The 26,127-nt window shown below is 50.2% G+C and overlaps 1 protein-coding gene and 1 non-coding gene across 2 annotated transcripts; both read right to left on the bottom strand.

Annotated features, from left to right (window-relative positions):
* Window positions 1-1,194: 1,194 nt before the first annotated feature.
* Window positions 1,195-3,069, bottom strand: TMEM158 (transmembrane protein 158). The gene has a single exon (XM_045080921.1). It carries the CDS (start codon window positions 2,732-2,734, stop codon window positions 1,838-1,840), a length of 897 nt encoding a protein of 298 aa, XP_044936856.1. The 5' UTR covers window positions 2,735-3,069; the 3' UTR covers window positions 1,195-1,837.
* A 5,803-nt stretch (window positions 3,070-8,872) lies between these two features.
* TRNAE-CUC lies at window positions 8,873-8,945 on the bottom strand. Its single transcript has one exon. It is a non-coding gene; the product is annotated as a tRNA-Glu (tRNA).
* Between the last annotated feature and the right edge of the window lie 17,182 nt (window positions 8,946-26,127).

Here is a 26,127-nt window from a genome sequence, read left to right as displayed (position 1 = left end):
CATTGAACTTCAACTTTTTCTAGACTGGGAGGAGGAGGAAGAGGCCATCACCCTCTCCTCCTCCTCTCTCATGGCTGGCCTTGGCCAGAGAAAGCCCGAGGTTCCAAAGAGGCAGACGGGTAGTTGAAGCTGCAGGGCAATGACCCAACCTCTTCTTCGGTTCCAGTGGAGTGGGGTCTCATGTCTTTGATATCATAGAGACAACCCAAGATAAAAGGAGGCTACGTATTTTGGAGGTTCCCTTCCGCTAGCCCACAGTTCTCAAACTTGACACGCATCAGGGTCCCTTGGAGTACGCTGGCTAAAACGGATGAGTGGGCCCCACCTAGAGTTTCTGATTCAGTTGGTCCTGGATGGGGTCTCTATTTTGCATCTCTAACCAGTTCCCTGGTGCTGCTGGCCCAGAGACCCTACTCTGAGAACCACAGCTCTGGGACAATATCAAGTATTCACTCAAAAATGGGGAGGAAATGGAACAAGGGAAAGTAGTTTTAAAATCTTTTAAAGAGGTCTTTAAAATGGTTTTTATATGGAGTCAATTTAAGGACTACTCATTTATCCTTCTTCTGAAAACCAGGAAAAATCTGAAAGTACTACCCAGCAGACATTACACCGTGGAAACCAGGAGTGAGGAAAGTCTTGTGATCGGGAACTAGAGTTGGTTGACCAAGGTCAATCAAGAATTGACCTTAAAGAAAAAAAATCTTATTAATGCCAAAATAATATCACAGGTTTTAAAACTAGCTTTTGAAATGTGCTCCTATGGGAACACTTAACACATATGAAATGGAAATCTACATGCTTTTTAAAATGAGTCGTTTCCTTGAAAGATACCTTGCTCAAGGGATATTACTGACTTTACCGTTTTGGCATTTTACTGGGTCTTTCACAGACTGTGAGGCAGGGGACCAAAAGGCAAATGACATAAAACCCTGTATGCCCCGTGACAAATGTCAGTGAGGCTGGGGGTGGGGATGGGTGGTTACTGGAGGGCAGCCTGGTGAGAGCTAAAACAATTACCATTAGGGCAAGTAACATAGTTTCCATCTCCTGCCTCGCCTACACAGGCAGGGAAGACAGCATCAGCCCCCCTCTCACTCTGGAGCATCCCTCCTTCAGGTTTCAGGGCAACGACTTGTAATTCTTGGATTCCTTTTCCTAAATCAAATAAAGAAAAAGCTACATACGCATCTCTGGAGGAAAATGTCTGTATTAAAAGCCAAAAAACCACAGAAGTACAAGAAACGCCCACCAGGCCACGTCACTGGATAGATCGACTTGGAAAAGGTTCATAAAGTTCATTTTTAGCGGTAACAATATGTGGGTGTGAAATCTTTCCCATGCCTCCCCCCACTTAAATAAATTAAAAAACAACAAACTTCAAATACTATGTTTGGATACAAAGAGCTTCTCTTCCTACAGCAATAGCAATTTGATTTTTTTTTTTTTTTACTAAAACTTTCATTTAAAACAGGTATTAAATATATAAAACAAATACACAGGATTTGGTCATTTTCTGCCATGAATATAGGGCACGTGGGTGCGGGGAGGGAGGGGGGCAGGGGGATACAATAGAGGGGAAAGGGCCCTGTCTCCCTCTTGTCGGTCCTCCTAGCTGCGGATCCCACCCTTCGGGCGCAAGGGCTGGCACCTGCCTTTCGGAACGACGCGCGGCGCGCAGGTCGCTGGGCCAAGTCGCTGGGGCCCCTCCGGCGGCCCCCTCCCCGAAAGGAGAACTAACGGTCACTACAGCACGAAGCACACGGGCCGAGTCTCCCGGCGGGAAAGGCACCCGAGAGCGCAGCCACAGGGCGGACGCGGGGAGGAGCGGGGCGGGTCACTTGGCCGCCGCCCCCGAGGTGACGGCCGCGGCGGCGGCGGCGGCGGCGGCAGCGGCTGCAGCGGCGGCGGCGGTGGTCCCCGCGGGCACGGCGGCGGGGGCGGCGGCGGCTGCGGCGCTGGCGGTGGTCCGACGCTGCTCCATGCCGTTGGGCAGGAAGCCGGCGATGATGGGCACCGGCCAGATGAGGGCGGCCACGCTCCACACGACGATGACCAGGGTCATGAAGCAGGCGACCAGCGTGGACTCGATGGGCTTGCGGTTCAGCCGCCAGCCCGGCTCACCCTGCAGCTCCTCCAGGCTGAAGTCCAGGCAGCAGAAGTGCAGCGGCTCGCCCTGCAGCCACAGCGGCCCGGGGGGCTCGGCCGCGGGGTAGGCGGGCAGCGCGGTGGGCGCCCCGGAGGCGGCGGCGGCGGCGGCGGGCCGGAGGCGGCCCGGGCGGCGGCCGCGCACCCAGCCGCAGCCCACGCAGAGGCGCAGGTCCTGCTGCGCGCCGCCGGCCGCCAGCCCCAGGTGCTCGATGAGCAGCGGCGGCCCGACGCGGTGGAAGGCGGCGGCGAAGAAGGCGCGGCCGTGCGCGTTGGTGGAGAAGAGCAGCAGGTCGCACTGGAAGCCCCGCGGGCGGCCCCAGCGCACGAGCAGCGAGCTCAGCATCTGCCGCTGCACGCTGATGTTGCACGGCGCCGCCGCCGCCGCCTCCTCCGGGCCCGGGCGCTCGGGGGGCCCGGGAGCCGCCGAGGCCAGCAGCCGCGGGGCGGCGGGCTCGCCCGCGGACGACGCGTTCACGGAGGCGTTGGGGGGCGCCCCGCCGAGGCCCGGCGCGTCCGCGGCCCCGCCGCGGGCGGGCGGCAGCGGGCAGGCGGCGGCCAGCAGCGCGGCGAGCGGGAGCAGCATGGCCTGCGGCGGGCGCCTACGCGCGCGGGGCGGGCGGCGGCTGCATGGCGCACGAGCGACGGGCCGGCGAGCGGACGACGGGACCGCGGGAGCCGGCAGCCGGGCGGAGTGGGGGCGCGCCCGGCACCTGGCAGCCCGCGGGGGCGGCGCGGAGGCGGCAGCGGCGGCGGCGGCGGCTCGCTCGGCACGGGGATCCCTCCCGGCCCGGCTGCGTCTGGGGTTCCCCGCCGCCCCCGCCGCGGGGGCCCTCGGACGGCCGGGCTGCTCTGCAGGGCCCGGCGCTCGCCCGGAGCAGGATTCCCCGACTCGGCTCCGCCCCCCGCGCGCCCCGCCCCGCCCCGCCCCGCCCTCCGCCCGCCCGGCTGCGAGACTCGAGGGAGGGCGGGGTTCCACGGGCCCGGCGGGGCGGGACGCGCGCGGGGAGCGGGGCTCGGACCCTGCGGCGGGCGGGAGCCCGGGCCGGGGGCGGAGCAGTGGGTCGCAGGAGCCGCGGGGCGGGGGTGGGGGAGAGGGACGTGGCCCCGCCGCGGGAAGCGGCCCGCGCGTCCGACTCCGGGGCGGGGGTGGTGGGGAGGCGGCACCGGGCGAGAACTGCGTCCTGCGTGGGAGACCATCCCGTGGTCGCGCGGGAGGGGTGAGCCTGCGAGGTCGCGCCTTAGTGCCCACCGCGACCCCTCTCGTTTTACAGAAGGGGAAACTGAGGCCGAGAGCGGGTACCCCAAGGCCACCCTCCAACCCAGAACCAGGACTCCGGGCCACTAGGCTTTCTACCTTTCCACGGTAGAAATCTCAAATCTCCAATCGGTAGAGTTTGTTTTTTAATACGCCTCGGGCACAATAGACCCAGAAGCGGCACCTTGAGGAAAATGCTAAGAACTCTCTGGAGTTTGGGCTGCAGATGGGCTGTGGGAGTGTGAGCCCAGCCAGCAGCGGTGCGGCTCCAGAGGTGCAGATGGGGAGTTTCACTCGCAGGAAACCGCTTCTCCGGAGCACAGCCTTGGTTGGCAGGTAGCGGAGTGTTGGTCTGTAGAATCCATGTCAAGGGACGATTCCCGTTAGGACAGCAGGTTGGGGTATCAGTCAAGAACAAGGAGCCACGATCAGATTTATATTAAAAAAAAAAAAAAAAAACACTTTCCTAGTAATGTGGCCTCTTACACTCAGGGTCGGGGTGCGGGGGATCACTGATGCCCTCTAAGGGAACGCTCCCGTGGTTTGAAGCCATTGTGCTCCGTGAACACCAGCGATTCCTGAGTCTGAGACGGAAGGGGTGGAGGGACACGCAGAAGCAGCCAACAAAATGGCCCTCACAGAGGTAAGTTTCCTAAACAGAACTCCATTGCTAGGCATTGTGGCTGGTTACGTTTCTGGAAGCTTTGTCCATTATTTCTAACAATGAGTAAAAACCAGGAGGAGAAAGACCTAAAAACAGCCTCAAAATATCGGAACCTACCTGGCCCCTTTCCAGCTGGGCGAGTCATTATTCTGATCTGGTCTTGGTTTCTCCATCTGAACAGTGGGGGTGGGGTACCTGTCTAGGAGGGATACTAAGATAAATACACCTGATCCAGTGTCTGTCTGTCCACAGATGTGCTCACATGGTGGCTGCTATGATGTTCTTACTACCAGTCCTGCCTGATGTGGGTGTCTGGAACGATCCTTGGTTTCTATAGAAATGGTTAATCTCCCTGAGGGGATAGGACTCCCCTTTTGTTTATTCCTTTTCTGCTGGGAAGTGGTGTGCCCAGAAAGAACAGTGTGTCTTTTCATGCTTTTATTATACATGACTCTTCCTCCAAGCCTTGCATGTTGGGAACAGAATCTGTCAGCCGCCAAGTTGGGGGACTGAGCAGTGTGGCTAGTGATCAGCCCAAGAACATCAGGGCATCTGAGGGCTGAGCGAGGCCCAGTCTTGAAGGTGGGGGGGACATTTTAAGTCTGGTCACTGTGTACAGCAGTGGAGGATACTCTCTAGTGTTTCAGCCACGGGTGGGGGCTTCCTGGCTTTGTCTGACCAGTAGCGAAGGCAGCAAGAAAGGGAGCAAAGTTCTACTGGGGGGGCGGGTTGGGTCAAGTCGTTTGCTGCTGAATTGTACCACCATAGCCCCGTGTCCTGGCAACATGCCCTCTGCCCACTTTTCCAGCACGTACCCCAGACTCTGAGACCTCACATGCAGAGGGACAATTAAGCGTGTGTTTTCTAGATTGATCTGTCTTTTTTAAAAAAAAAATATGTTCTTTTATTTATTTATTTGACAGACAGAGGTCACAAGTAGGCAGAGAGGCAGGCAGACAGAGAGAGGGGGAAGCAGGCTCCCCGCCAAGCAGAGAGCCCGATGCGGGACTCGATCCCAGGACCCTGAGATCATGATCTGAGCCGAAGGCAGAGGCTTAACCCAGTGAACCCTGATCTGCTGTCTTTTTGGACAATTGGAATTTGGGAAGAAAAGATAAGAACTAAGTTATTTTCTGGCCTGTTTGCTGTTGGGTTACCAGCAACAAGAAAAGTACCTAGCATGGGGTAGGGGCTCAGAACTGGTGATGTCTCACCTTAGGGAGGCTGGGCTTCTCCTTTGACAGAAGGTAAGCTCGTATATCGTGAAACCTGTTTTATCTTGAGAAAATTTTCAGTTGAGCTTCTTTATAAAGATGCATGTTTTGAGGCACCTGGGTGGCTCCGTCGGTTGTGTCTGACTCTTGATCTGAAAATCTCAGGATTTTCAGATCGAGTCCTGAGTCAGGCTCCACACTCAATGTGTCTCCCACTCCCTCTGTTCTGCCCCCCACCCTCCACTCTCTCTTTCTCAAATAAATAAAATCCTTTAAAAAAAAAGATGCATGTTTTATAAACATATATGAACATGTTATATTGTATATGCAATATGGCTGATATTCTGTGCTTTTGTTTGTGGCTTATACTGTGCACTGCTCTCTTTTCCATATTTGAAATTCTCTCAAGTTGATATGTTCTTGATTTCTCTGAAGGTTGCATCTCTGAATATTTGTTATCTAAGGGGTGAAAATTGTTTTGGAAGCTGAGTCCGAAGTGCCGTCTTATACACGCAGTGATCTCCTTTCCCCAGTCCTTCAGTTCAGCTAACAAAATCCTGCTGTGATCCTTCAGGATAAACAACACAGGACCTTGAAGTTTGGTTGTTGGACTTACACACATAATTCACCATCAGCTGTACAGTATTTTTATAAGAGATAATATGGGTTTGTACCATTTGTGATAATATAGGTTTGTAACATATAAACAACAATATGGGTTTGCAACATTAAAATAAGGGAAAATTTCATCTGTATGTTTTATTACCTTCATAGAATCGTAAAAGAGTTACATATCTAAAAACATTAAGGGGCATCTGGGTGGCTCAGTGGGTTAAACCTCTGACTTCGACTCAGGTCATGATCTCGGGGTCCTGGGATCGAGCCCCGCCTTGGGCTCTCTGCTCAGCGGGTAGCCTGCTTCCCCCTGTCTCTCTGCCTGCCTCTCTGCCTACTTGTGATCTTTCTGTCAAATAAATAAATAAAATCTTTAAAAAAATAAATAAAAACATTAAAAACATATATGTTACAAACATATTCAATATATTACTTTATAACCACATTGTTGTATGAAGGTTGGAAAACAGTGAGGAAACAATGTTACTCCCGGCTACCTGTCCTCTTTCCTTTTCTGTATCTGTGTCATCCCTTTTTCCATTTTGCATATTCTCTAAAATGTGCACCTATTCTGGGGGAAAAAAAGATAATTATACTAAGGCCTCACCCCCTTTTTGCAACCGTTGCCGTTTTCAGACTCAGCCTCCAGCAGGGGTCCGGGAGGGCTAGCCAGGGGCGTGGGGTGTGCAACACCCTGTTGCTGACTGAGCAAGCTGGCCAGTTAAGAGTGGTGCCTGAGCTACAGGCAGAGACTTGCCCCCTGTGTGTTTTGTGTGGTTCCTCCCACCCGCCCTTGGGTCCATTTACCACTTTCCCTTCCCCTCGCCGGCTCTGTTCCAGGCACACTGACTTCTTTGCTGTTCTTGGAACACGCAGAGCAAACTCCGCTTTTGAGCCAAACTCAAGGCCTTTGCTGTTTCCTCTGCCCTGGACACTGTTCTTTCTGACATTTCCTTTGCTTGCTCCTGCGTCCCCCTCAGCTCTCTGCTGCAAAGGTAGCTCCCCAGGGAGACCCTCCCTGACCACTAGTGTCAAACAGCACCCATTCCCTCTGTCCCCGTCACTACCTTCCCATGCATGGTCCTGCACATCTTCCTGGTACTCACGTTCAGCTGACCTGCTGTCCATCTTTCTTCTTTGTTTAATGTCTCTTTGTTGGGATGCCTATCTCCCCAAAGCGGGGCTTTATCTGCTTTATTCCATGGAACGGTATGGGGCACATAGTAGATGCTCAGTAATAGTTGGTGAATGAGTGAATTCAAAAGACTGTGGGTCTGGCCAGCAGGCTGTGGGTGCGGTTTAGGGAGTTGAGATGGACAGAGCCACAGCGATGCCCCAGCAATGGGACTGCTGTGTCCCTACCAGCCTGCTCATCTGCTCCTGTGTGGGGCTGAGGCCCCGCCGGGGAACCACCTGGCTGGGCCGAGTCAGGTGTCGAAGGCTGAACCCATCTCACGAGCCCTGCTCCCAGGCATGAGCCGGGGTGGGGGGGGCACCTGTCAGCAAAACCTGAATTACTAGCAACATTTTAGATGAGACTAGATCTTCCTTCTATGGATGTAAGGGAGGAAGGCAAATGAGGCTCCTTCCCTTTCCCTCAATCCTGAAATTTTTATAAAACAAATAGAAGACATCTTTGTTTTCTTCCTAAAATCCAGAGTGAGTTTTTCTACATGCACTATATTGGTATAAAGCAAGCATCAAGGACTTCAAAGAAAATAATCAGCAACGATGCACGTAATTTCATTCTCTTCATTTCTGACGGCCCTCTCCGGCGCCAGCTAATTTTTGCGCATGCTGCCTATGAAGTAAGACTTGACAAAAAGATCTCTTTGGGTTATTTGAATTCCTTTCATCTGATGGCCTCAGAGTGCTGCAGGTACAGTAACTCGTGAGTCCTCTCCTATTATGTGGGTGGAATTAAGATATTATTCCCACACATTGTAGACTGAGAAATAAGCAAGAACCACAAAAGAATTGTAAAAATAGGACAGAGAAGAGAAAGGCTTGGAAACGAGTGGCTCAGCCACGTCAGAGTCACTGGGGAAGGTCGCTGTGTGTCGGGGGCGGGGGGCTGGGGTGGGGGAGCACCAGGGAATGGGGGAAGAATGCTATTCATGCCTGCGTCCCTGAGAAATCCCATTCCTCAGATGGGACACTTGAGGACCCGTCGCAGGAGCTCCTGAAGCACCCCCCCCCCCCGTGCGCCGTGTTCGCAGACGAGATCCTGACAATCTGTGCCTGCTGCTTTCATGAGCCCTCGTGATCTTTTTGGGTGCCTCTGCCAGACCTCCAGGGCGTGGACATTTCTTCTTCCTGACCACTGTGGTCAGCAGAGAGCTCTGCCTCTGAGGAGCCCAGGCGGCAATTACAGCCCACGCAATTCATTTGGCAATTAATCACAGGCCCTCCTGGGACACGGCCGCTGTTGGCAGCTTCAAGCCGTTAGTCGGACTTAATTCTGTCTGGTGCATGCGTTGTTTGCTCGTGGGTCCCGTGGGTGCAGGGTGGGCAGGGCCACTGCTGGTATTTCTTTTCTGTCCAGAGTTTCTGGGTTTCTGGGAAGAATTCATGGAGGACAGAGGAAGCCTCTGCTGTTATGGAAAGATGGGAATGTCTAAAAGAGACCCAGGAGGACAATGGTGCCCCGGTGGTTATGTGTGTGGAAGGATTTGACGGGGGAAGGACTGGCTGCTGGGCGAGCACCTCTTCTGGACTTGGCCTGACAGTGGCATCTTCACAGAGGATAGTTGTCCCCTAACAGACACTGTGTGCTAGGTGCTGCGTCCAGCACTTGAAATTCATCCTTACCATGGTCCCCTGAGGAAGGGATTACTATGGCCATTTTACAGACGAGGTAAGCTGAGGCTCTGAGAGATTCAGTCACTTGTACAGGGTCACACTGTGGTGGAACAAGATTCAAATGTCCTCTGATCCTCCTATTCTTTTTTTTTCCCCCTTAAGTAAACTCTACACCTGACGTGGGGCTTGAACTCACGACCCTGAGATCGAGAGTCACATGCTCTACCAACTGAGCCAGCCAGGCACCCCTCATTTTTAATCACAGCCCCGCTCAGTGCCCCACCCCCCACCCCGCACCGTTACCAACAACAGTTGGTGGGTTCCGCTCTGTTTTACTGATGAGGAAGCAAGTGCGGGATGGCTGGGCTGCTAGTCTGCATCTCTTCAGCCTTCCAAATGCGTCTAGCCTGCATTCAGTCCCAACCCATAAATCCCACCGACACTGAAAGTGCTAGAAGATGTTTCTCCAGCCTGGTGCATCCTTAATGATGAGGCCCGGATTTCGGTTCTCCAAATCCATTACTCAGCCTCCAGGGCCACCAGAGTGCCTGGTACGAGTGGGTGCCACAAGCTGGGTATTCAGCAGGGACTGCTTAGCTGGGCAGACATCCAGCCTGGGGGGCTCCTGAGGTCACCTGGGAGCCTTTGGGTTTGACATTGATGGATTTTTAAATAGTGTATTTATCAATGATTCAGAGGTATTCAAGAGAAAGATAAAGAAGACTGAAGACCAGGGATATCGACTAAACCACACTGATGGGGACCCTTCCAGGGGCAGCGTCTGTCATAGATGAACCTAACTGACACTGTCTTTAGAAAACATTTTTTGGTAATAAAAGTAATTTTTTTTTTTTTTTTTTGGTAGGAGGTAGGAAAAGACAACCCTTAAAGCAAGTGATATTTTGTGGTTCGCTTAGCTACCTTCTAAAGAAGTTAGAATGCCATTGAGTGGTTAGAATCGTAAATTCTGAGGCTTTCAGTATGGAAAACCTAGGGGACGGAGCTAGGTCATCAGAACAAAGGCAACTGGATGTTCCCCTTTAGCCACTAATGGGCATCGTACAAATTTCCTTCATGCTGCTTCTAAACACCACCAAACACTCTCTTCAAATAAAATAATTGGCATTCCACTTCTGCAAGAACCCATTTTTGAAAGAGCCAGGCACACTGGAACATGTTTATCAAATACTCTCTTGCCTTCTAACCACAAGCTTCCCCCTGGGTCTTTCGGCTCATGCATGCTTGGGGACATCTGTCATTTACCTGGATACACTCAGTCATGCAGGTGTCTTGCCTGGCATTGCCTTCGTGTTAAGGTGGCCTATCCTTTTGTTGTATTCGTTCTTGTTTTGCTAATGTGTCCAGATTTTTTACTTCAGAGAACTGTGGCTACGAACATGGGTTTTGGAGGCTCACAGACCTGGATTCAACATACTCTGGACATTGCCGTGTCTCAGTTTTCTTGTGTGTGAAATGGGCTTCATAATTATTCTACTGCTCAGGGGAAATGCAGTCGCAGTTGTAGAACAATCAGATCAGGGCCTATGCAGGGTAAGTATGTTTCTGGTTTGCTTCCAGAAGAAGCTTGGGAGAGGGGCTCTTCCTCTGCTCTTCCACTACTATGAAAATTGGTGTATTTCCACCTGTGGGGATTCATCGCTGTGTGTGAGAAGGACAGAGAGAGGGTCAGGTCCGGATTGAAAAGAAGCCAAGCTTCTGTCTGCTCGGAGTCATCCCTAGTGATCAAGCAAACCTGCAATCCCATGGACATGAGGATTGGAAAGCATCTGGAGGCCATCTTGTCCAAATTCTTCATAGATGGGGAAACCGAGGCCCAGAGAGGGGTGCTGTCCTTGCCAAACATCACAAACGGATTGGCGGCAAAACCAGGGTTGGCGGCCAAGCCTCTTGGCCAGCTGAGCCTCAAATGAGAGACCTCTTTCTCGAAGTATGGCCCTTTGCGATGCTTTAACAGTCACGCTTTAAAAATGAGGGCCGGTTGCAAAGTGAGGGCAGAGAGCCTTTCTAATTTACTTAGTGAAGAAGAGGAAAATGATGGGCTTGATAATTGCTGGCGTCGCACTTTAACTCTGTTTACAGGGTGGAGGATTGATTGCAGGGGCTGAGAGTGTCGGCTCGTTCGGCAGGCTTCCGTGCTGACGCAATTAAGCCTTGCGCCTTCCAGCTCTGCCTAGGATCTGGGTCAGGCCCCATGAGACCCGGGCGTGAGCTGGAAGCCCAGGCTGGACCAACTCCAGCCCTGAGACCTGGAGAAGTTCATGGGCTTAGGCAAGAACTTGGAGCCCGTGGTCCAAGTAAGGCCACTGGGACCATGGAGTCATGCTTCCTGGTACCTGGGCTGCTGGCCAGACTCCTGCCGTCCACTGACATGGTATCAGAACCCTCATGTCACTGCCTCCTTCAAGTTGGGCGGACCCCCCCCAAAGCTGGCTGTCTCTGTCCTCACCACCCAGGCCGGCCCCCGGGATGGCGGTCGCCATCTTGATTGTGCCTGATTTGCTCTATGCTTTGCACTTCAGAGATGCGGGCTGTGAACCTCTCCATGGGAAACCCCAGCACTACCCTGGAGCTGGACCTCTTTTCCCAGCCCTGTTCGCCCTACCCAAGCATGACACAGCCCCTCTGTTTGGTTTTGTTGCCTGTGAGAGCAAAAAATGGGAAACCAATCAGTTGTGTCCAAATAAGGGCACGGTTATGGAAATGCGGAAATCTTGACCACGGTGAAAGAGTGTGTGGCCAGGACAATTCTTTTTACAGAGTCTCTGCTTAGCACGGTGTTGAGACCACCAGGCTGAACAGAGCACCTCTCAGGGTGTTCAAGGTGTGTGGAACCCCCAAGCACATGTGGCTGTCTCTATAATTGTTACCAACACGTCGTACAGTTTGGGGGGATGTTGCACTGCCCACGGCTTGTGATTCCGTGGACGGTCCCTCGATATACTACTCCCTGTTATGGGGGGTCTCACTCTCACCTTTTCCCCACTCGGCACCAAGCCCACTGTCTTCACTCTCCTCCCCTCTAGATGGCCTCAGGGAACCTCAAAAGCCCTTCCCTTCTGTCATGAAGAGCAATCCAGCTCTTTCCCAGCTCCTCTCCTCACCCTCCAGTTCATCCTGGGACTCCCCTGACTAGAGCCATGGAGGTAACCAGACCCTCCCTCATTATAAGGCAGGGAAGCCCTGGTTTTTGCCACTGGATCGTGTCCTTGAGCTTCCTTACCTCCACCACAAAGGGCTTCCCGAATCTCCGGGAAGCGCCCACCCTAGCATTTCTGATTCGGCAAGATGGGGGTGGGACCTGACAATTCGCATCTCTCACGAGGTCAAGGTCGCAGGTGATTTTTAAATGATGCTGATGGCCCTGGTCTGGAATCACACTCAGAACTACTGGCTTGGGCCATTTCCGAATTTCTTCTGAACACACGAAAGACTCTCCCTGAGAGGAATTTTGGTGAAAAATGTTTTCAGCAACTTGTCGTATATTATTCTACCATTATTGGAGGTAGAAAAAGTTACATAAAAATGTTTATGCCTGGGGCATCGGCTTCCCAGTTTCTCCAGAGAAGCAGAGAAGGGGATCCCAGACCACCCATCAGCTGGGTTTGCTTAACTGCAGATGGGGGCTGTGGCTTGCACAGATGTTGTCCAGCAACATACCAGGGCAACTCCCAGGGTTTCAGGGCCAGAAGAGGTACCAGCACTGAGAGCCACATTGAGGGTAGGGGCTGAGCTAACAGAGGCTGGGGTCTGGGCCCCCAGAAGCCAGATCAAGGATCATCAACACACTGGCAGCCATAATCAGATACCACTGTGTCAAGGGCATGTCAGAGATGGCTAAGGGCACGCTAGCTGTCCCTGCCCCTGGGGGTGGGGGAGGCCAAGCCAGTGCATGCAGATACAAAGACTGCAGACTAACGGTGGTCACTGGTGGGAAAGCCACATTGGTGGAGAAGCTTCAGGGGACCTGGTTCTAGTCCAGGCCCCGACATTCCCTGAAGAGGCTTTGATCGTGAGCCTATCCAGGCACCTTCCTAAGTCCTGGGGTGTCTCATTGGAAAAACAAGGGGCCTGCACCCGAGGATATCTTCTGCCCCATTAAGACTCCGTGGCCAAATGGGGGTTTAGGGCTGGCTTGTTTTTTTTGGGGGGGAGTGGGGATGGAGGGTCAGCTCGGATGTTGTGAGAACTTGGGGCAGTCAGGACACATCGTGTTTTGTAGGCTCCTTGGGTTGTGAGGGGGTGGGCAGGCTGTCAGAGACCCAAGTGGAAGCAGGATATCAGAGAGCACAGGTGTGGAGATGTGTGGCATACCTGACTTCTAGACGTCAGGGTGCCCTGCACAGCTGGGCCTCATTTGGCCCCCGTGGCACCCAGAAAAAAGTATCAACAGCTCTGGCTCCCCCTCTCGGCCCCGATTGCTTAAAATGGGTGTGGATCGTGAAGGCAAAGCGGTGGGGGTGGAGGACAAGATGGGGGTTTGCGTGCAGGACCATGGCTTCTGGAGTCAGCCGTGGTTCTTGGCCTTGCTTGCTGCAATCCTTGGAGGGGAGTTGGGGGTCATTCGTGTAGTTTCCCCACATTCTGTAGTCAGACTGGCCCCAGGACTTAGACACATCGTCTCACCTGCCAATGGGAGCTCCTGGTGGCCGCACCAGCCTCAAGCAGGGCCCCTTCTCTGGCCAGATAGGGCCACCTCTGTGACATTGGGGCAGCCCCAGACTCCGGATCCCCCCCCCCCTTTCTCCCTTGCTCTGTTTCTCTTTCTGGAGCCTTGGGATTCTCCTGGCCCCAGCTAGCTAAACACTTCACACTCCACTGAAAAGTCACCACAATAATTACCAGATCATTAACAGGGGATTTGGAAAAGGCACTTCAAAGCATCTCTCCCAGAATTGCTAAGACAGGTGTAAAAGTCTATCTGGGCAGAGAGCAGCCAGTTTAAAAGGATGCTGGGGACCGAAGGGTAGGTGTTAATTAAACGGGGCTGAACATCAGCAAGGAGAGGGTAACCTTCCCATCTGAGCACCTTAACAACCGGGCAGCGGTGAGGGGGCCTGAAAGTTTTGGACAAAACACAGAATGTCCAGACTTCGTTGCTCCTCTTGTACTTTATTAAAGAATTTGACCAAAATCTGAGCTCTTCTTTAAGATGCCTTCTACCTGTGTTGGCAAGTTTCATGTATAATAAACATCAATAAACCTTCCTTCGCTGCAGGCTTTGTGATTAATTTTACTAATTAAGGTTAATGAACATCAAATGCCTAAGTGGCTGGGGATAGGGTGTGCAGATCGACCCTCCTTGTGTCAAAAACCCTACAGGAACAGAGAACAAATACCCACCTGAGCTCCTCGCTCTTGCATCATGGCAAACCCAAAGACGGGGGGGGGGGGCGCCAGGATGGCTCAGTCGGTTAAGCCTCTGCCTTTGGTTCAGGTCATGATCCCAGAGTCCTGGGATTGAGCCCCCCCCCCCCGCCATTGGGCTCCCTGCTCTGTGGGGGAGCCTGCTTCTCCCTCTCCCTCTGCCTGCCGCTCCCCCTGCTTGAGCTCTCTCTCTCTGTCAAGTAAATAAAATCTTAAAAAGAAAAGAAAAGAAAAGAAAAACAACCACCAAAAAACAAAGATGGTTTGGGTGGACATACAGCCCTTCCCAACCAGAGAACCTTGTTTTCAGAGATCCTTGGCCCCTTACAACTGATCTCTGGCCAGCAGTGCCCTCAAGGGCAGAGTCTAATGGTCTAAGTCAGTGAGTTTCATTTCTGGCTGCCTGTTGGAATCCTAGTGACACAGATGTCGGGACTCACCCGAGGCATACGGAGCCAGACTCTCCCGGGCGGAAGACTGGGCATCCACATTTTTAAGCAGCTAATCCAGGTGATGGCTGCACACAACCTTTTGAGTTCTGTGTTTGGGAACTAACTACAAGAGCCAAAAATACTTTCTGATTTTGTTTTTGTCATATTTCAAGCTACTTCAGAGCACAACTGTTTTAAAAACGTCACCTAGGGGTCTTCCGCAACCTTAGCTCCTTGAGAGGGCTGGTTTGCAAGACCCGTTTCCTAGATGCCAGGCAGGAAGCCTAGCACAGGAGCATCTGAGCTCACGGTGACCATCTCAGCGTCATGCGAGCATCTGTCTGGCGCCTCGCAGGCAAGTGTGAAGCAGCGAACACTTCACGCGGTTTCGTATTTGGAGCGTAGCAGACTCAGTCTAGGACATTGTGCTATCTGGGTATGACTTGCTAGGATGTCACTGTGTTCGTTTGTCCATGCTCTAAAGGTGCTGGTCCACCCTATGCCCCTCCGCCCCCAGATTTTCTGCCAGGCTCCTGGACAGTGAGTCATGTGGCCTCAAGCTGCTTTGGGCCACAACCACAGTGGGAAAAGGAGATATGGGGGGGGGTGGCGGTTGCACAGACGAGAGGAGGATGATGGGAGGGACTGGATGGTCCTAGAAGGGATGAATGAAAGTGAAGGGTAGAGGGCAGATCTAAGGAGGAAGGTGTCACCAGGTACATGAGACTCAACAGCTTGGAGACCTTCTGTCACTCACAGATCAACCTGGAACCCCCAACCCCCAAATCCTTTCATGTGCTGGAAAACAACCTGTCATCTTGGATTTTATTAAAATCACCTCAAAAATCTGTCCCTGTACCATAGGCAATCTAATGTCTCTGCCATGTCTCTAGGCATTCTTGGGGCTTTTAAAAAAAAAAAATGTATTTACTTGAGAGAGATCATGAGCAAGATGAAAGGGTAGAGAGGGAGAAGCAGACTCCATGCCGAGCCGGGAGCCTGACACCAGACTTGATCCCAGACCAGAGCCAAAGGCAGATGCTTAACTGTCTGAGCCACCCAGGCACTCATTCTTGGGGCTCTTAATTTCTCCTGCCTGCATGTTGCCCTGATTCCTGTTGGATTCCCAGTCTCTGTTCTGTGTTATTGTTTTTCCTGTAGGATATCACCGCACCTCACTCCAACCTGATCTCTTCTTACTCCAAAGTGCCACTGGCTCAAAGCTGGGGCAGAGCTGACTCCCAGACCCAGTTCAGCAGCGCCCAGACACATGGGAAGGACACCTTTGCCTTTAGCCTGGTCTGGATCCTTTATACACACACGGTTCCTGATGCTATAAAAGCAAAACATACATCCTCTTCCTGGCCCATTTCCCTCTCATCTCTCATCTCTTGCCGCCCCTGCTCCGAGACCTCGGGTGCCCCCGGTTTGCCAGAGCAACACTGTGAGCATGGAAGGGAGAGGGGAAAGCTCGGTGGAGGGAGAAGGAACACCTCTCCTGCAAATCTCCATGATCTGGCTTCAGCATTAAATTCAAATGGCCAGAGATTAGATTCTGCAGGCATAAGCCAATTACATGCAAATTTTGGCAAATCATATGCAAATATCACATGTGACTCGGCCCTGGATTGCATCTGCTTAGAGCAGGCAAGTAGAATTTATGGGTGAAGTGTGTTCAAGATCGGGGGGCCGCAGGGACAAGAGAGGGGAATGGGGGATTCTTCAAAGCCAACTGTGGGCCAGGAACTTGTATGTATGTCCATTGCTCACCCAACACTTTTTGAGCGTCTGCCGTGTGCCTTGCGTGGTGATGGAGGTCAGTGAGATCAATGAGAAGCAGTGTGCCCCCCTCCCAGAACTTCTAGATAAGTCAGGATACAAACAAGTACAGTGAGGGGGTTTGCAGTGGGAAGGAATGATGGTCATGTGTGCAGGATGCCATGGGGACACAGGGCAGGCCATCTCATTAGCCCCGGGGCATCAGGAAGCCTCCTGGAAGCCGTGATGTCTGAACTGAGCTTCGAGGGACTAAAAGGGGACACTAAGCGAATGAGGGGAGTGCAGTTAGGGCCACGGGTGCAGCTGGCACACGAGTGGGACGCTGGGAGGGGTGCATGAGGCGGGGAAGGCAGGGAGGGAGGATTCAGGAGCTGGATCATCAAGGCTTTCTTTCAGCCCTGAGCCAGGAAGGTAGAAGTCTAGCCTGACAAATGAGGGTGTCAGCAGGAGAATAATGAGAAAACGAGATGTTTCAGGAAAGCTCATGGACTGAGGCATGGGGTATGACCCGGAACCGGTCCAGATGGGGCAGAGAGGCTGGTTGTGCGGGCTTAGACTGGACCGTGTTGGGAAAGACCAGGAGGTGGACATTTTCAGGAAAATGACATCGGAGCCCAAAGGAGGAGGATCCTGTGGTCCGTCGGTTGTAGACGATGATGGTAGGAGAAGGATCCTGGGTGATTAGCAGGTTTGGGGCTTGGGTGATGGACCTAGGACTGTGGGAGAAGGGAGGTAGGAGGAGAGTTCTATCTTGAACACATCTGGCATGAGGAGCTGCAGTGGACTCGAGAAGCCATGTCCAAGATGCAGGATGCCTCTCACTGTGTTAGGTCAGGTTCTCCAGAAGCAGGTGTTTCATCAGAGTGCAAGCATTGCATTACGGAAGAGCTCCCCGGGGGAAACTGGTAGAGGCATGGGGGAGGGCCCAGGAAGGGAACACGGACTAATGTCACCCCAGACACATCCGTGTGATAACTGCTTTGCTTCCACCAATCCCAGGGACTATTTTCATTCCAGGTTTGCAGGTGGGAAAGTGCAGGTGCAGAAGAACTCCTGATCAGGGCCCTGGTGCTAATGTATTAGCAAAGAAAGTAGCATAACCAAGCCCTTCTGCGGTGAAACCCCATCCCGAGACGTCAGGATCCTCTGCCCCGGGGCCTTCCAGGGGAGGGACCATCCCAGCAAATGCCGTGACTGTCTTGGAAAATTTGTGGGGCAGTCAGGGATAATATTTTAGGTTTGTTGATGGGTGGTGGGGGGGGGGTCCCTTAATTTCCTTTGGCAAGAAAATGGAAAGCGCCGGAGCCCAGACTCTGTGCCGTCCGGACTGTCCTGGCCTCCCAGTGGCAGGAGAGAGAGAAGCTGGGTTCTGGCAGTCCTGGTTGCTAGTGGTTCCTGCAAGGGTAATTTTGCAAACAATGCTGAGAAGCTGATTGTGGCAATAAATTATCATGTTAAAAGGAATTATTTTTATCATGGTGTTCTGCGGCCCTGAAGAATGCAGCAAACAAAGATAAGTTGAGTAGACTCTTCTGTTTGTGTGGACCTAGGGTGGGGGACAGGCGCAGGAGTGTGTGTGTGTGTGTGTGTGTGTGTGTGTGTGTGTTTACTTTCCTGCCTGCTCCTCCGCTTGAAATTATGCAGGTGCTGGGCCCTTCTGCCCTGGGGAGATCACAGGAAAGTCTGAGATGCTGCCTCTACCCTAGAGACCTGTTTGCCCAGGACACAGCCAGAGAAACCCTCCTTAAGGGATGATGGCTGAAAAGAGCCTATGGACGAGACTCTTAATCCTAGGGAGCACACTGAGCATTGTTGGGCATTAAGGAGGGCATGCGATGTTGTATGCAACTGAGGAATCATTGGGCTCTACCTCTGAAATGAGTACTACAGTATAGGTTAATTAAACTGAATTTAAATTTTAAAAAATTTTACAAACAAAAGAGCCTGTGGCTGGCCTTGACCTGAGAGCTGCACGACGAGGAGTCTGTGGCCTGCCCCAGCCACCTGTCTTTGGAAGGGCTGGCCAGGAAAGGCCCTCTCACACGTCCAGCTGAGGTAGAGGTAGAAACCTCTCCCCTGTTTGAGGAGAAGAACACATCCCAGAACACTCTGACTTACACACTCTTCAACGTGTCAACTTTTGATTAAAGCTAACATACTTGACCCTGAGCAGGCCGGTGCAACGAGCACTACTCAGGGAAAGAAAGCAGAATGCGATCAGCTCCCCCAGGAGCCCCCTCCCGCCTCACCTCCTGCCTCCTTTCCTTCACTGCTCAACCAGCCTGAGGCCCTGCGGGTTTGCAACAGCATAGATCCGCTGGGCCTGTTGTTGTGCATGATATAAAGGAACCACGCAGGTCCGTTCTGAAAAGAAGATTATAATCTTGAATCCTGTAAAGTAAATGATAGGCTTAGGGTCGGGGTTCCTTGTAATTTAAAGGAATCTTCTGGTGAAGTCTTTTGTAATTGGATTAATTGTCCTTGGACCCGAGCCTTGGGCATGCTAAGATTTCTCAACCCTGAACATGTCATTCAGGATTAGAGATTCATTCAGGGTCCTGGAAAACTGCCCAGGTGGCAGACAGAGCCTTAGGAAGGAATCACCCACTGAGTTTTTATGAAATAGGACCATCTTGCATTGCCTTTGGCCTTAGATTACCAATTCTTAACCTTGGCTGCACATGGAAACCGCCTGGAGAACTTTAGGAAATATTGATGCTGGGAACGGGGGGAGGGGGGGGTGTCCCACCCCAGAGGTTCTGATGGTTCAGCTTAGATAATTTTAGTCTTTTCTGTTCTAGAGTTGACCTGTAGGGTTTGAAAGAAACAAGTGTTCTGACACTTGTTAAATATGGGAAGGCAGACTTTATTCAGTGGAATCACTACAATGGGATCTTGCAGTAGGGGCAAGAGACTGGGCTCAAGCCTGAATACAACCAGGAAGAGTGGGGACTTAACAGCCAGGGTGCAGGATGGAGAGGATCAGCAGTTGGAAAATTACTGAAAGTGACCTGATAGGATTCTGGCTGAAGGCGGTGCCAGGTGAGACCCGATCCTATAAGACAAGGAACTAGATGAAGGTTCGAGGGTAATCAGAAGTTGAAGATGGGGGAGTCTGGGTTAACTATATATATATATATATTTTTTTTTTTTTTTTTTGGGAGGGTGGGAGGGAAGATTATTTATTTATTTATTTGTCAGAGAGGAAATCACAAGTAGACAGAGAAGCAGACAGAGAGAGAGGGAGAAGCAGGCTCCCTGCTGAGCAGAGAGCCCGATGTGGGGCTCGATCCCAGGACCCTGAGATCATGACCTGAGCTGAAGACAGAGGCTTAACCCACTGAGCCACCCAGGAGCCCCAGGGTTAACTATCTTCAGAGCATTCTTGCTAATACTTGGGCCATGCAAACACAGACACAGAAATCCAAAATCTGAGGCCTCAAGGGAAAGAGGATTCACAGGACTCTGAGTACATTTTGGTCACTTTTTAGTCAAAGGTATAGAGCTGGGTAGAGAAGGTTCTGGGTGAATCCAGGGAGGAAGCCTGTGATACGTTTGCGACCAAGATGTTGAGTTCAGCCCAGACCCAGGGCGCTTGGAGGTCCCTTCTCTACTCTCCTCCAGTGACAGTCCAGGCCTCTCTAGACTGAAATTGTTGTGATGATGATGGGGGAGCGGGAAGAGGAGGGTGAAAATCATGTGGCCTGGGGAACATGGTTCAGTACGTCTGAGGCTGTTTTTTGATCTATAAAATGAGAAATAATATTAATAGCACCAAACCCACAGGTTTCCTGGAAGCGCTGAACAAGGAAAGGCACGTAAGCCATTTAGCATGGAAATAGGTGCACTGTGATTGCTCCGTCAGATGTCATCATTGTCAAAAAATGAAAAACAACAAAAAAAAACCAACCCAACCAAGTAAATTTGATGATCTAATTGGCTTTATTAAACGATTCATGATCTGGGCAGCAGCCCAGCCAACAAGTAGAGGGAAGCACCAGGAAAAGAAAGGCTTTTAAAGGCAGAAAGAAAGCATTCAAAAAAGGAATTTATTAGGCAAGACCACCCTCCTAAGGGGGTAGGGGTCTCTCAGAGGATTGCCTGCAAGAAATTCCAGTGTGTCTGGGTGAAGGCTGCATTCTGGAGGGGTTTGAAACTGCAGTTAGGGTAGGTGTTAAATCTTGGGTTAGTGACGTTGGGCTTCGACTTAATTAGCTCCATTATGGCCCCGTGGTTTTCTTTTTAACACCATCTCTATCCCCAATTATTGCAAGTTGCCTCAGAAAGAGTATTGGTGACTTTTATAATCTTCAATTAAAATGTGCCCATCTGAGCTTGGCCAGAGAAGAACAGTGACATCACCTAATATTCTCTGGGCCAGATGGGCCTCTCTTTTCTGGAAACTAGTCGGGGACCATCAGGGACCACAACCATGAAAGTTAATCTCCAGGCTAATAGCCTTAAAGGCGCAGCCACCCCACAAAGGAGGTCCAGGCCTGCCTGAAAACTCAAGGTGGAAGAAGAGACATGTCCGATGGCTCATTCCAGCCTGCGTGAGGCATGCAAATTGGAGGCAGAGGAATTTTTCTCAAGAAAAAAATTAGTGATTCTCTTCAGAGAACACTGAACATGTAACAGATTCAAGCCAGAACCCAAAATTTTGTAAAAATCTCAAGAAGAAGAAGAAAAAAAAACTTTCCTAAGGCTGAAAATTTAAAGAGCCCCAGCTCCAAGGACTCTCTTTCCTTGGATTTTGATGAAATCAGGGTAAGGTGGACCTAGGGTGGAAGTAGCCAAATCCCCATTTGATGACTCAAGGTCATAGATGACTCAAGGTCATCTACTCACATTCTATTCCAGGGAGGCGAAGGGGAAATTCACACACAACCAAAGGCAGGCGTTGGGCTAATGTCCAATCCCATCTGGGTGGCGTCCCCAGATGGTATCTTCTGGGCCTGTCATTGTTCATTCTTCCGCTTTTACATTATGCAGAATTTGGAAAGAATATTTAATTTCTTCTGTTATTCAACAGTACCCTGTATGTGACATCAAGGCTGAATATAGATAGCCTCCATTTACTAGACATATTGTAGAAGATATACTCATTGTGACCTTTTTCCCTTTTAACAAAAGTTTATTTTTTTCTCTCAGTATCTATTTCTGCCTCACATGACTCAGAAGAAGAGTCCTACTCCTATCCCCAGCTTCCAGGATAGATCCTGATTGATAACTTGCATCCTTCCCAATGATTGCTTCGTTAAAGACACATGTCTCGTTTTAGCCAATGAGAACGGAGAGGAAGTTTTCTGGGTATCTCCAGGAGAGTTTGTTTTGCTCCCAAGAAAGGGTCAGCTTGGAAATTTCTGGGTCTGAAAATGACTCTGGGCATTGCTGCTGAGATCTTGCTCCTAACCCAATAAAGAAACCCCTTAAGACAACAGTGCAATGATGGAAAGAACCTGGGTCCCTAGGGGCATGGTTGAGTTTCTGAGTATGCTGACTGGCACCTGCCCTGGGGACCTCCAGTTATCTGAAGGAACAATTTTCCACATTGCTTAGAGTTTCTGACTACCTGTAGCCCAAAGCACCCTAAATGCCAGATGAGGGAGGACTCAGACACTTGGGACTCAGACTTTAGTGAATTGCTTGTGGTCACCCAGCTATCAAGCAGTAGAATACCAGACTGAAACTTACATTTCCCTACTCCTTGTCCGGCTTTCTGCTTTCCTCCATCCCAGAGTGGCCATTTCACTCTTAGGAAATTAATCATAGGGTGTCCCGTCATTGAATTCAATGCCTACATTTCATTCGGCCTCAGGGCAGTTAATAAAACAATGGCCAGCTACGGGCCCTGGCCTGTAGCAGACAGAGTTGTCGTGTCCTGGCTGAAACCAAGCATGAGCCCCATATGTACAGATATGGGGTTCATGCCTGTTTCTCTGATTTCCCTCCCTCTCTCATCTTTGCTGAAATATCCACCCCATACCTTTTCTCAGCCCAGGCATCATATAGTCTGATTTCCAGTTGCTCTGACCCATGCAGAATTGACCCACCTTTGCTTCGGACATTCCGGCGGCATCTACATGTTCTTATCTTATCCTCCGAGGTGCCTAACTGCACAATGATTTTACACATCTGTTGTATCATATGCTTTCGTCTACAAGAATAATGACTTAAATAATTAGGGTATTCGTTTCCCTACTTAATAAGGAGTTTCAATGTTGGCAGTTCCAGGACTAGTTTTGCCCTTCTGTCCCGCATCAAGGACCCCGGTCCTTTCTTTCTTTGTATGTTACTCACCATGCCTTGTATATTGAACATGTTCTTCCCATCGTCAAAAATTGCTGCAGTTGCCCCAAACCCTATGTCATCACACAGCAAGGTACAGAAACAGGAAAAGAAAGGGGACAGAAATCCTCACAAGGGGACAGAAATCCTTATTTTTCAGAGAAGACAATCACTTCTCAAAGCTGCCTGAGAATTTGCCTAAGGCCACAGAGCTGGTGATAGAGTGTAACAGGGACTTAAATGTGACTCTAGACTGTCCAATAGAAATATAATACAAGGTACATATGTAGTTTAGATTTTTTGTAGCTACAGTTAAAAAGTAAAAAAAACAGGTGAGATCAATATATTTTATTGAACTTATGTATCCAAGGATTATGTCAGCATGACATCAGTGTATGAATTATTTCTTTTTTTAAGATTTTTTTTTTTTTAAAGTAAACTCTATATCCAATGTGGGGCTCGAACTTACAAACCCAAGGTTAAGAGTTGCATGTTTCACCCACTGAGCCAGCCAGGAGCCCCTCAGTCTAAAAATTACTAATGAGATATTTTACATTTTTTTAATACTAAGTCTTTGAAATCCAGGGCGACCCTTATACTTAGACATTGTGTATACCTCAATTCAATCACTGTCTTTTCATTGGAAATACTTGATCTGCATTTATATTTTATAAGTTTACATTGAAAAACATAGGTATACATATCCAAGTTGTTCCAAATAGACTAAAAGTTTCCCAATAGCCAGATCAAGTAGCAGTTTTCACATTTACAATGAAATAGTTCAAGTTTAGTAAAATAAAAAATCCAGTTCCTTAATCACGGTAGCCTCATTTCAAGTGACTAAATGTATGGGGCACCATAGTTTTGGACCCTGTATACTTAAGCTCATTTTAATCAAATTCTCTGTGCCCTAATACATAGTAATGTGTTTGCAGGTGTCCACTTATATTTCAGTGGTGCACAAGTTCTATAGTTAAAAGACTGGCCTTGTAGTTGTTGCTCTGCTTCTAATTAGCTATGTGACCTCAGGTGAGTCACTGTGCTTCTCTGGGCTTCTATTAACTCACTTGTTAATAAGGGACTGTGATCTTCAGCATCTCTTCTAGCTCTAAAAGGATGTATTATTTCTCTCTTCTAGAAGGGAAAGCAATGAGGACGTTATTAAAGCTCGGGGCACGGAGGCACAAGCACTTTCTCTCTGGTGAAATATAGGAACATTGGTGTGGCCAGTCTCTAGGATCTGCCAAGATGCTGTGAGCAGACAGACTCCCAAGGCATCTCTTCCCTTCATCCAGCACTGGGTCCGCTCATTGTATCTTTCTCCAGAATGCCCAGGATAAAAAACATTGACGCATTGTCTGGGCTCCAAATTCCAGGAAACATGGCTAGTTTCTTCCCTTTTATATGTCGCCTTTTAAGGAAGAAAAACCCTGTATGTGGACAGAAACCCCCGCATCGGGTTGAACCATGGCTCTGAGTCACTGGATTCTTGGACCAGGCTCTGTCCTTTTATATAAGAAAGAAAAGAAGGGACCCTTGGCTATCGCAGACTCTCCTCCTCTGAGTGTGTTTATACCGTGTGCTCCTGGCTTGTTGGTCGGAAAGGGGCTTTTGATTTATCGGATAGTATAAAACCTTGACAATATTTTAACTCTGGAGCTACAAAAGAATGGTCAAGGGATTCAAGTCCAACTGAAGAATAAAAATTGAAGCTTGAGGCTAGCACTCTACATAGTAATTGTGTTTGACCCAGAACATGCCTTTCATATGGCGGATATGGAGCTGTCCGTGGGATGAAATTTTAGGGCTCTATGGGAAGGGCCCAGTTCTTAAAAACAATTACCCCAGACTGGTGACTTCTTACTGCTAGAGGTTCATTCCTTTAGGTCCCCTAAGGTAGTCATAGTGGAAACAAATGGGAGAGTCTAGCCTCAGATTTGAACTTTGGAGAAGAAGGTAATAAGAAACGAAATGGGGACAGAGGGCAGGAGGGGGCCGCGGGAACCAAGAGGACACTAAAGGAAGATGGTAGAGGTTGTCGGCCATTTTATATTAAGCTAATGTCATACTGGAGTTGATACAGACCAGGGAATACACAAAGAACCTGTCCCAGGTTATGCTCTGCTTAAAGGAAACAGGAGTGTGGGGTTTTGTTCCTTTGTTTCTTTAATCAGAATGGCAATTGGCTTATTTATTCATCTACTCATTCATGTTTTCATCCATCAATTGGGGCAGATAGCTTTCCAAGATGGACATCATGAATTCCCACTATTTCAATGTGTGAATGCTTGGGGAAGCGGGGAGCGGAATTCCCTACACCAACAAGCAAGTCCCTGGGTACTGGCTAGGTATCCTACAGTTTGACTCAGGTCTGACACTGTTCTACCCGGAGGCAGCATTGCACGGGTGAGGATTTGGTCCTAAAAGACCACCTCCCCTGCAGGTGTCAATGGGAAGCCCTCATGTTTCTCATGACCCTTCCTCGACTTGGATGAATCTGCTAGGGCAGCTCACAGAGCTCAGGAGACCCATCTGCTCGCTGAATTACTGGTTTATTATAAAGGATATTAAAGGATACAAATCAACAGCCAGATGAAGAGATCCATCGGGTGAGGTCTTTTTTTTTTTTTTTTTTTTATGGTTCTGAAAGGCTACTCCCGGAGGGGGCAGAAAAATCTCTCCATATCTTTTTTTTTTTTTTTTTTAAAGATTTTATTTATTTGATGGACAGATATCACAAGTAGGCAGAGAGGCAGGTGGGGGGGGGCAGGGGGTGGGGGGAAAGCAGGCTCCCTGCTGAGCAGAGAGCCCAATGTGGGGCTCCATCCCAGGACCCTGAGATCATGACCCGAGCTGAAGACAGAGGCTTTATTTAACTCACTGAGCCACCCAGGCACCCGGTATCAGGTGAGGTCTTAAACAAAGGAGTTTCTGTCCTTGTAGAGTTTGGGGTCCCACAGGGTGGCAAACGGAAGTGTTCTGGTTCAGCAGCCTGGAAGCTCTTTGAACCCTGTCCTTTGGGGCTTTTAGGGAGGCTTCACTGCATAGGGATGATTAATGAAATCATTGGCCATTGGTCATTGATTCAGTCTCTAGCCCTGCTTGGGACTGAAAGTTCCAACCTTCTAATCACACGGTTGGTTCTCATGGCAACCAGCGTCCCCATCCTTAGGTGTGGTGCTAAAGTCACCTTGTTAACATAACAAAAGACATCTTTATAGCTGTCAGCACTTGGGAAATTCCAAGACTTTTTTGGTTGCTGGACCAGAAACAAAGACAGAGACCGAATGTATCTTTCTTTCTTTTTTTAAGATGTTATTTATTTATTTGACAGAGAGAGATCACAAGTAGGCAGAGAGGCAGGCAGAGAGAGAGAGAGAGAGAGAGGAGGAAACAGGCTTCCCGCTGAGCAGAGAGCCCGAGGCGGGGCTCGATCCCAGGACCCTGAGCCAAGGCAGAGGCTTTAACCCACTGAGCCACCCAGGCGCTCCCCAAATGTATATTTCTTATTGTAAATCAGAATGTCACAACTGCCCTCCCTGT

The sequence above is a fragment of the Mustela putorius genome, unplaced genomic scaffold (assembly GCF_011764305.1).
Source record: "Mustela putorius furo isolate JIRA1106 unplaced genomic scaffold, ASM1176430v1.1 tig00000095_pilon_pilon_pilon, whole genome shotgun sequence".
Classification (NCBI taxonomy): domain Eukaryota; kingdom Metazoa; phylum Chordata; class Mammalia; order Carnivora; family Mustelidae; genus Mustela; species Mustela putorius.
The sequence above is the reverse complement of the archived record's forward strand: the minus strand, read 5'-3'. Positions and strand labels throughout refer to the sequence as shown.

Excerpts from the sequence above, each read along its gene's own strand:
- TMEM158 (XM_045080921.1), bottom strand. The coding sequence starts at position 2,734 with ATGCTGCTCCCGCTCGCCGCGCTGCTGGCCGCCGCCTGCCCGCTGCCG.